Below are 10,684 nucleotides of genomic sequence, written 5' to 3'. Positions count from 1 at the left end.
CCATGAGCAGACTCTACTTCCTCAGGAGACTCAGGTCCTTCAGTGTTTGCAGCAGGATGCTCCACATGTTCTACCAGTCTGTCATGGCTAGCACCATCTTCTTTGCTGCAGTGTGCTGGGGTGCAGGCATTAAAGCAAAGGATGCCAACAGACTTAATAAACTCATTAAAAAGGCAGGGTCTGTTGTTGGCTGTAGACTTGATAACTTGGACGAGGTGGTGAGGGACAGGATGGTGTTGAAACTGCGGACAATCATGGACAATCCCTCCCACCCCCTCCATAACACAGTGGACAAACTGAGGAGCAGCTTCAGCAACAGACTCCTGCAGCCTCGCTGCTCTAAGGAACGGTACAGGAAGTCATTCCTGCTGTCCGCCATCAGACTATATAACTCATCCAAACCCAGCCAATAACAACAACTGTGGAATGTTCATGTTGTAATTTTATTTCTAATTTAGTCTATATTAATGTATATATGCTTATAATGCTTGTAATATGTATATATTATATTATGTATATATATATATATATATATATATATATATATATATATATTATATATATATATATATATATATATATGCTTATAATATATGCTGTATATATGCTTATAACATTCTAATCTTATCTGTATTTATTTTTTCTGTCTCTTTACTCTGCATACGCTGCTACTATAATTCAATTTCCCCACGGGGATGAATAAAGTTCATCTTAATCTTAATCTTAATTATAATGATTGATCCCTGGGGAAACACACAGTGGTCAGTGATCAGCACAGGGATCACTTCCTTAAACTTAGCTACAGCATTATCTGAAAGACATCTGCTATAGTCAGACTGAGCTCTGAGCATAGAAGAATCCTTAATCATAAATGTAAAAGTGATCAAAGAATGGTCTGACAGGAGGGGGTTCTGAGGGAACCCTGACACATGTTCTACCTCAACACCATAAGTCAGGACTAGATCTAGGGTGTGGTTGAAGCCATGAGTTGGTTGGTTTATCTGCTGGAGGAAACCAACTGACTCAAGGAATGAGATGAAGCCATTTCTAAATTTGTCATTTACAACATCTACAATCTGGTGGTTTACTTTGAGTTTTATTGTTTCTACATCAAAAATCCAAACATAGAACATAAACAATGATTATACTGTAAAATAAAAATGTTGTAGAAAGGATGTGACGCTGGAGGTCAGGATGTAGAGGAAGAGGAGGAGGAGGAGGAGGAGGAGGAGGAGGGGGGGGGGGGCGGCAGCTTTGGAAGCTCTGGAATTATTGTTTATTTTTTCCAGAACCTCATCTTTTTCCTGATCCATCTACAGAAGCTTTTTTTCTTCTGCTTCTTTGATAATTGAAGCTGCAGAAAAGAGAGATTGTTTTAGATTTCACTGAACATCATCTGAAATCTTCTGGAAGAGGAACAAAGGTAAAAGCATCTCACCTCAAGTTGGAGGATCGCTTCAGAGAGCCTCTGGAGCTCCTCTTTGTTCTTTGCCTCCTCATGTTGCCTGAAACGTTGGCTTTCCTCGAACTTGTGCTCCAGCTCTTCGTTCATCTGGACCCATGTCTGAGCGGTCCTCTCCCACCGCTGATGAACATCAGCCAGCATCCTGTTAAAGTTCTCTTCTTTAACCACCAGCTGCTGCTTCATCAACTCTTCTTTTTGCAGGATCTTCTCATGATATTTTTGTTTCTCTTCATCAAGAAGTTTCTGGAACTTTTTTTCTTCCAGAAAGAGCTGCTGCCTCATGGCCTCTTTCTCTTCATGAGATCTTTGCCTTTCTTCCTGCAGCTTCCTTTCAAATTCCTCCTGGATCACCAGGAGCTTCTGATTCAGGCCTTCCTCCTGCTCCATCAGCTCTCTCCTGTGTGTCTCCTCGTTCTCCTGCTGCTGGCTGTGGAGGGTTTCCTCCAGAGAAGCACATTTCAGCTCGCTCTCCTTCAGAGCAGCTTGTGTGCTGTTCAGCAGGGTCAGGGCCTCCACATGGGCCACAGTTCTCATTTGTCGCCTCTTCACTACCCTGCTGAGCTGCTCCTCCTTCTCAGCCAGGGCTTCTCTGAGATGCTGGACCTCTTCCCTCCAAGTCTCCATGGATGATTCTTGCTTCAGCTGCTGAGTTCCTCTCTGTGCCATAGATGCGTCTGCTGGTCACCAGTGTGGTACAAGAGTGTCGAGCTCCTCAGGCGTGTGCTGATGAGGTGGAGCTGATGTGTTTGATCTGCCAGTTCGGTTTGATCCTTTGATTCCATTGATCTGACATGAAAGAACAATTTTGACATCAATGACATAAAGGAGACATCAATGACATAAAGGAGATCAAAGACTAAAAATACAGTTGGAGGGCCAACTGTATTGAGTCGGAGTAACGTATTGCGTCACTTCCTGTCTTCTCAATTGTTCGTTGGTTCCACTGTGCACGGTGTGTGTGTTGTATTAAATTTACTTAAAATTGAACACTTGGTGTGTTGTATTCACTTTACTTGAAATTTGAACACTTGGTGTGTTGTATTCACTTTACTTGAAATTTGAACACTTGGGACATTCTAGTCACCTGATAACAACAATGAGAAACAACCCATATTAAACAAATACAGGGCTTCGCCGATTATTAGCATTAGCATGGCCTAACCGTCTGTTTCACCCGGTGTCTTTGTCTGTTCAGCGTGTGAAATGTTTAGTTGCTCCTCTGCCTCCTTTAGTGAAGGGAATGGGTGCAGAAAGTGTAGTTTATTTACGGGTATGGAGGCGAGACTTGCGAGCTTGAGACGCGGTTCCGCAGCTTGGAGTTAGCTGGAGTTGCGTCAGGTAGCCAGGAGAAGCTAGCTGCTGCGGAGCCGCCTAGCGTAGCTTCAGCTAGCGGCCCCCCGGCAGCAGCCGGCTCGCCAGGGCGGCTGGGAGACGGTTCGCTGGAAGCGGAGCCCAAACAAAGGCTCACGGTGCCCCACCACCCGCTTCCCGTGGCTCATCGCTTTTCCCCACTCGGCGACACACGCTGAGAAACCGACCCTGGTAATTGGCGACTCTGTTTTGCGCTCCGTGAAGCCGACTCCAGCGACCATAGTTAAGAGCATTCCGGGGGCCGGAGCGGGCGACATAGAAGCAAATTTAAAGCTCCTGGCGAGATGTAAACGTAAATTTGGTAAAGTTTTTATTCACGTCGGAGCCAACGACACCCGGCTTCGTCAGTCCGAGGTCACCAAAATTAACATAGAGTCGGTGTGCAACTACGCAAAAACGATGTGGGACTCCGGAGCATTCTCTGGTCCCCTCCCCAATCTGGCCAGCGAGGAGATGTTTAGCCGCATGTCGTCGCTTCGTCGCTGGCTGTCACGGTGGTGCCCCGAAAACCAGGTGGCCTTTGTAGACAATTGGAGCACTTTTTGGGGGAAACCTGGTCTGATTAGGAGAGACGGCGTCCATCCCACACGGGATGGTGTCTCTCTCATTTCTAGTAATTTGGCTAATTTTATGAGACCCAAAGTGACCTGACAACCCAGGGTCCAGTCCAGGATGCAGAGTTGTGGTCTTACACACCTCTCTGCTGCTTCCATAGAACCCTCATCCACCAACAATAACATATTTAACACTATAGAGGTAGTCTCTGTTCCACGGTTAAAAGTTCACCAAGCACAGAGCAGGGGAGTGGTCAATCACCATCATCTTATTAAAATTAATACCAAAGCACAAGTTGGAGAAACTAATATAACTATAACTATAACTATGTAACTAGTCCTGACTTATGGTGTTGAGGTAGAACATGTGTCAGTGTTCCCTCAGAACCCCCTCCTGTCATATCATTCATTGATCACTTTTACATTTATGATTAAGGATTCTTCTATGATCAGAGCACAGGCTGTTTCCGAAACCACACACTCGTTCCCTGTTCACTACTCACTACATGGGGGACATGGATTGAGTGAACTACGTAGCACACTCAATTCAAAGTTAGCTTTCGAGAGGAGAGGAGAGGAGAGGAGAGGAGAGGAGAGGAGAGGAGAGGAGAGGAGAGGAGAGGAGAGGAGAGGAGGGAGGACAGGTAGAGGAGAGAATAGGTAGAACATACAGAAATACATTATATTAATTAAAATAAGCTGCCGGTAGAGTCGAGATGAGTGGGTCAGCGGGGTTGGAGGTCAGTAGGTCAGCATGCAGCTCTGAAGGTGGCGATACCTGTAGATACCTCTAGCTAGAAAAGGTATTCCAACAGGATTAAAATGAGCCATTGTTCATCATTCTACCATTTTAAAAAAGTGCCTTTGTCCTGCAGACAGCGTTTTCATTTAGTTAACGTCAAGCTATGTGCTACAGAAATAGGCCCATAAACAAAAAAAAATTGTTATTCTAAGTACAACTTTTAAGAACTATTATGGAGACTTGATAGATTAAATAATTCCAAATATGTTTGGGGGAAATCATGAGAAATTTATGAAAATTATTTCTTTCTGGGAAGATTTGCATCTGCCATGCTTTTAGCCAGAAGGAGCAGGAAGGAAATGATGTCATGTGATAGGAATCACTTGGAAACCATTTGTTAAAAATAAAAAACATCCTTTGTTTAAGTTGTATATCACTGTAAAATGTTGCTTTAGTACCTTTGAGATGTTTTTTGATGTGAGTCAAACATGACAGTGATACACTTTGGCAGCAATTGTTGGCAGTGGGGCAAAAAAGGTTCTCACCATCAGGGTTAGGCTGTTATCATCCAATTATTATCATCATCTAAATGCTGAAATTGAGGAACAATGTGTGGTTCACATTAATGGTCAGTCAAGCTGAACTAGACTAGTTACTGTAGATAAATCAGCAGAAAATCAACCTACCGTCCTATCTATTTAAAAAAGCGCAGTAGCGTGGCAACACCAGCAGGGACCTTCATCCTCAGGATGCACACATACCTCTTTGCAAAGTTTGACAAGTTTGGACACTCAAGTCTCATGCTCCTTCCACCAGTTCAGTGGGTTGGTTACCATTTTGATTGGCTGTGGCGCTACTTCCTTGAACCTCTCCACCTCCTCTGCTGCCTGCTCCTCCAGAGTCTTCAGCTTCTTTGCAGGACTTGAAGCTCTTGGAAAAATGATGAAAACAGAGGAAAAGATGAATGGTTGTGTAATGTGGGGAATAATGGAGGTTCAGGGTTTTACAAAGAATAGCTTTTTAGGTTTGTTTGCAGGATGTGTAAAGTTTCTCAATAAAAAAAGGAGTAATGTTGAAAATAGTGAAACAGAAATATTAAATATCAGGTAATTACAAACTCCTCATATTTGATTGAAGCAGTTGTCCATGTTGCCTGTTCTGACCTGATGCATGATTAACCAAGAAGGTCTGCAAAGGTGCGAGAATGGCTTCATCACTTTTTGGATTTGGCGGTTCAGGTCTCTCCTCTTCCACAGGATCCTCACGACTCTCTACATGTCTGTGACCTCATCTGGCACCAACAGTGATGCATCTTTCTCAGTAACAATCTCTACTTCACCCGTGTCCTCATCTCCAGCCGCTCTGTGCTGAAAAACACAATATCAAACTGACTAAATGTGGTATATCTATAAATATACTGTATCTGTATTAGTATATCTACAATCCAGTAAAAAGTGAGGGTCAACAAAGGCCTGTTCATGGGATATAAATGTTGACCAACATATTACACTGCATTAATTGATGCATTTTAAGCTTTGGCAATTGGACTTTTGAGTTTATCACCACAATATTTGTATAGTTGCGATAGTTGAAAATAGGTGTAAATACTTGTCAAGTATCAAGTATCAAACAGTCCTTTGAGGTTGAGAAGACAAGACAAAATGTGCTCATTTTGGTAGAAGAATATGGATTTTTGTACAAGAATGCACACACACACACACACACACACACACACACACACACACACACACACACACACACACATTTGTAGTTCTATCTTTCTGAGGATCCCCGACCACTCCAAATAACCCTTTTTGGGATGCTTGGGGCTAAACTTGACCCCTGACCTAAACCCAATTCTAACCTTTAAACCAAGTCTTAACCTTCAAACAGTATATTGTAGTTGTGATGAATAAAATCCTCACTTTGCTAGTAGAATGCTTATTTTGGCAATATGTAGAAAGTACAAACACACACACACACGCACACCAGGGCCCAAGTTTTGTTGCATGCAGGTTCTGATTCTGAACTGAACAACCAGCGTTTAGCACAGCAGCCCAGTGCAGTTTATTGTTTTTCTTGGAAGCCTTTGATAATACATATAAATGCATGCTGTGCTGAAATGAATCAAACTCTCAGTAAAAAGATTTTGCTGCAATCAGAACGACTGCAGTGAGATACAAATAATATACATAATAAGCTGCAATTACCTTTTCCCTGCAGGGTGTTTTGAGCCATTATCTTTAGACCTGCAGACATTAAACTTTAGATTCCTCGGTGCTTCTACATGGGCATAAAGGAGGTGGTGTCAACACGTAACCTCATCCACACACAGTCTTGTGGAAAACTGCCCATAGCCTCATGCTTGGGTATAAAATGATCAATTCTACAGAAAGACTGGGGAGACAAATCAGACAAAATATACGAGGAGGAGAGCAGAAACCAGCATTGCCAACTGAAAAAAGAGTAACAGGATCCTGACATAAAGGCTTTCTGCGCACACCGTGGACTGATTGCTGCTTCATGCTATCGGAGGTTCATATTCAGGCTCAGTCAAATCTTTGAAATGTACCAATTTATTTAGCATATGTGGAGATACAGTGCATTCACATATTGAAAAAGTTTAGGAGGGTAAAGCTTGTCGATTCCTCAGCTCTGGCACTGCCAGACACTGGCACATTGCTCTATTTCACATAGATGAAACATGGTTTGGATCAGCGTGAATAAGACACTTTCTTCACCAACCGTAGCCGGTATCTAATCTGTAATAATCCAGCTAATTTTACATCTGTTAGGTTTGTGCTCAGAGCAACACGGTAGACTGCAGAGTAGCCAGACAGAGATCAAAAATGTGTTTTTTGTCGACCTGAAACTAAAAAAGTTATCTTTAAAGACTGCCGGGCAGGTAGAGGAGGGGAGATGATTGACTGGCCGAGCTGGTCGAACGCTGCAGAGGTCTGGTCTGCTATGAACCACCGCAGTGGAAAAAGAGAAAAAAACAAGAATGAATCAATCAGAGCAGGCTGAAAAGCGCATGAAGGTGTTTGCAGGAATAACAGGAGAAGACACTAGAATTGCTACTGACCCTACAACAGAGGTACATACAGCTTTGGTTCAGGAGTGATGCTACCAGCAGGGATATAAGCTGCAGCAATCAGGGAATGAACTCCAGATGTGCCTCACTGCAGGGATCCTGCTCAGCTGGTCACACTCAGCCTGCCAGAGGAAGAACAAGTAAGAGGAGGGGAGCAAGAAACATTGTAAAAACAACAACAGACACAAGCACCATGACAATATCACCAATACAAAGGACAGCAAGAAACAAGTGCTAGCAGGTCAGATTCATCTGTGCTTTCCTCGGCTGCCTAATGGGGAAAAAAAGAAGAAAGAATCCTCCTCCACATCGGTGAATTGAGTCAGTCATGTTAAGAACTGTTGTCTTCAGCTTTAAATTGGCCAACTGGACTCCCTTGTGAGCTCTTGAAGACCACGCTTCTCACCTTAAAGGCCTCTTCAGGTGTCCTCCTCCACCCTCCACATTCTTCTCTTTATGTCGAAGCATTCTTAGTCCTTTGTGCCTCAGTGTCATGGGGCAAATCATTTTCTTTTTAGTGCATTTTTTCACTGTTAAAAAAAAAATTAAGGTCAGCAATCATTACTTGCTTTAAAGACCTTCTGAGATCAGTAGGAATCCAATGGTGTCCTACATGCCATGGGTGGTGCTTTCAGGCTGGGTTCACGGGGGCCTAGACCTCGAATACACTTGACAGCAACCCTCAAGAGCCCAGTTTTTATACACAAGAGAGAGATGTGGCAAAGGTGAGAGACAAGTGGGAGAAAATATGGACGGTGAGGAGAAAAAGGTAACTGAACCAAAACCGTAATGAAAATCATACTTGATTTATGACAATAGACTAATTAAACACCTGATATTCTGAATCCTCAAGATCAGGAAGAATCTGTCTCCCTAGACCAGTTCCATGGAAAAAATCCACCTGTTCACTAATATGTGATGCTCTTTCTATGTAACTGATGATAGAGAATTGCCTGCTAACATACAACATGTTAGGCAACATTCAAATGAAATATCCTGTAAATTAATGTAAAGTGCAGTTTAATGCATTTGAAGAAAGAACAAATTGTTTGTGTAAAGGTGTGAATCAGGACTCGGAAAAGACACACAGCATGGCTGAAAAAGGTACGCTTCAAAGTGTTCATTTTGAATTTATTGAGCTTGTAACACACACATTAGTGCAAAGAAAAGTGTTCCCTCAGGTGAAGCTGGCAAACGGCGCAGCTGACTGATGTGCCAGAAACTTTGTAACATTACAGTACTCGCAAAAATGTTGGAAATCCTTCAAAAACTTTGAGAACGCAAATCCAAATTTGGCATATGCGTCTGTGAAGACAAACCCCCAGGAAACAAGCAGCAGACAGTCAAAAACATGGGTTTATTGTGACAAACGAGGCAGGTTTGAGACGAACAGGATCACAAATCAGTCAAAAAGAGTTCTGGAATGAACACAAAATTACTGGCAGGAGGCAGAAAAGGGATGGGAGGGCCAGTTTGGGCTAGAAGAAATATATAATTTAATACAATTATAAATATATGCAAATCAAAACCAATTCAAATGAAAAAAAAAAACCCTAATTAAAACAGTTTTGTGCAGAAACTGTACAGAACAAAATAATAAAAACAAAACACAATGGATTTCTCAACAGATTCCAGTCAGATAAAGATTCATCTACACACTTGATTTGTTGGCAAAGTATAAACACTTAATTCTTGCATTACGTCTTGAATGACAGCCTATTTTTAACCTGTGTGACATCTGGCACAGAACATTTCAAACACCAAAGCAGATCCACAGTTAACATTCATGTAAAGGTTAAAGGCTTGTAGAATGTCTCATTAGTTGCTTGTAATGTGCTATCAATTAATGAACTCCCCCTCTGTCTGTGTGTGTGTGATAATAGGTTAGTAGTGTCTGCTACAATGTGGGGTGAGAGCCAAATTAGTAACTAATCCTGACAACACCCTTTATTAGTCCCATAGTGACAGAAGCACAGATACTGTACAGTTTTATTCATTAGTGTCTCTCCCAGTGTCCTGCCTTCATCGTCCATGTTCCGTCTCCACAAATACAGATAAATATAGAGCTGGCCAACATGTAAACATACATGATTCAATGTCCAGCCTGTGAATTCAACTTCATATGGTTGTGTTGAAAATAGAAGAAGCACAAATGCATTGGAGAGTACACGAGTTTCACCAATGAAGCGTGGACACGTTGAGATTTGCCTGTTTTCAAAGTGAACTGCATGAAGAGAGACTCGCCTACACAGCCTACACGCTTGGAAATTGCCCATCTGTTTTTGCGTTGCAGAGCACAGCCTGGCTGTGTTAGAGTAAGTTCTAGTTATTTAACACATTTGGACCCTTGGGCCAAGATTAAAGCAAACAGCGGGGAAATGGGAAGTGACAAATCCGAGCAATACACATCTACTGTTGGTGGTGCAACGTCGGCGGTTGGTTCTTATGAAGACTGTGGTGCATTTTTTTGTGCATGTGTTGACTTCAGTTTCATATATGCGAGGTTAGAGGTTATACTGTGCGAAAAACAAATCTGTTTTGATGCTTTTTTTATAAAGCATTCTGCTACACTTCCCAGCCGCTGAGAAGACTCAACATGGTCTCGGGGGGGTGCAGCTTTGGTGGCTGAAGTCACTTGATTTGTGTTGTTGAGTGTCAAAAGTCAGTAAGTGTTTAAAACTGGGAATTAGTGACTATATCGCAACTGAATTCTGCGCTTTCAACCACAAACCTCTCACACCCCATCCTGACATGCTCACTATTACAGTTCAATTTTGGCAACATCCCAATTTTGAATTTCAGGATCTTAAAGCTGTAGCAGCTACGAGTCTGTTTCCGGTTTTCCAAAGTTTGTTTCAACGCAGTTGAGAATCATTTATTTGACCAACGTCAGAGGAACAGCCTGGAAACATTTGCAAGATTCGGGATGACTTTTAAATAAATCTACGCAGTGTACTTTATTGGAGATTTCAGTGGGTGCGATTAAAGGGACAGCATGCATGCGGCAGCTCAGGTGGTCATGGAAGGAAAAACTATGGTCTGGAAGAAGTTTGGGAGGCCATCGAGGAGGACTTTTGGTTGACCTCGAAGAAATTCTGGCAAACCATCTGGTGCCTCGGGAGGATTAAGCAGTGCTCCGCCAACATTGTGTACAGCTGGTCTCCTTGACTTGGGATATTGTCGGGCGGTGGAAGGGATACTTCGAGGATCTCCTCTATCCCACAGTCACAACTTCCATAGGCAGCAGAGGCTAGGGACCCAGAGGCTGACTTGTCATTCAAACTGAAGTCACTGAGGTACTTCTGGGGCTTAGCACAAGGGGTGGATATAACCTGCCATGAATACCCCAAGTCTCTGGATGTTTTGCGGCTGTTTTAGCTGACACACCTTTGCAGATTTGCGTGACAGTTGGAGGCACTGCCTCTGCACTTTTAACTGGGGTGGTGATGCCACTATTC

General features: G+C 42.8%; 1 protein-coding gene across 2 annotated transcripts; it reads right to left on the bottom strand.

Annotated features, from left to right (window-relative positions):
- Positions 1 to 1,080: 1,080 nt before the first annotated feature.
- Positions 1,081 to 3,631, bottom strand: LOC130521776 (GRB10-interacting GYF protein 2-like). 2 transcript variants are annotated; one of them, XM_057025575.1, is made up of 3 exons: positions 2,734 to 3,631; positions 1,439 to 2,251; positions 1,081 to 1,354 (listed from the first exon to the last, which is right to left on the bottom strand). In XM_057025575.1, exons 2-3 carry the CDS (start codon positions 2,129 to 2,131, stop codon positions 1,277 to 1,279), a joined length of 771 nt encoding a protein of 256 aa, XP_056881555.1. In that variant the 5' UTR covers positions 2,132 to 2,251; positions 2,734 to 3,631; the 3' UTR covers positions 1,081 to 1,276. The 2 variants fall into 2 exon arrangements, with proteins under 2 accessions (XP_056881555.1, XP_056881556.1); XM_057025576.1 differs by lacking the exon at positions 2,734 to 3,631 and having other exon boundaries at positions 1,439 to 2,444.
- Positions 3,632 to 10,684: the final 7,053 nt, after the last annotated feature.

Source organism: Takifugu flavidus, chromosome 2 (assembly GCF_003711565.1).
Source record: "Takifugu flavidus isolate HTHZ2018 chromosome 2, ASM371156v2, whole genome shotgun sequence".
Lineage (NCBI taxonomy): Eukaryota > Metazoa > Chordata > Actinopteri > Tetraodontiformes > Tetraodontidae > Takifugu > Takifugu flavidus.
This window is presented reverse-complemented; position numbering and strand designations above follow the sequence as displayed.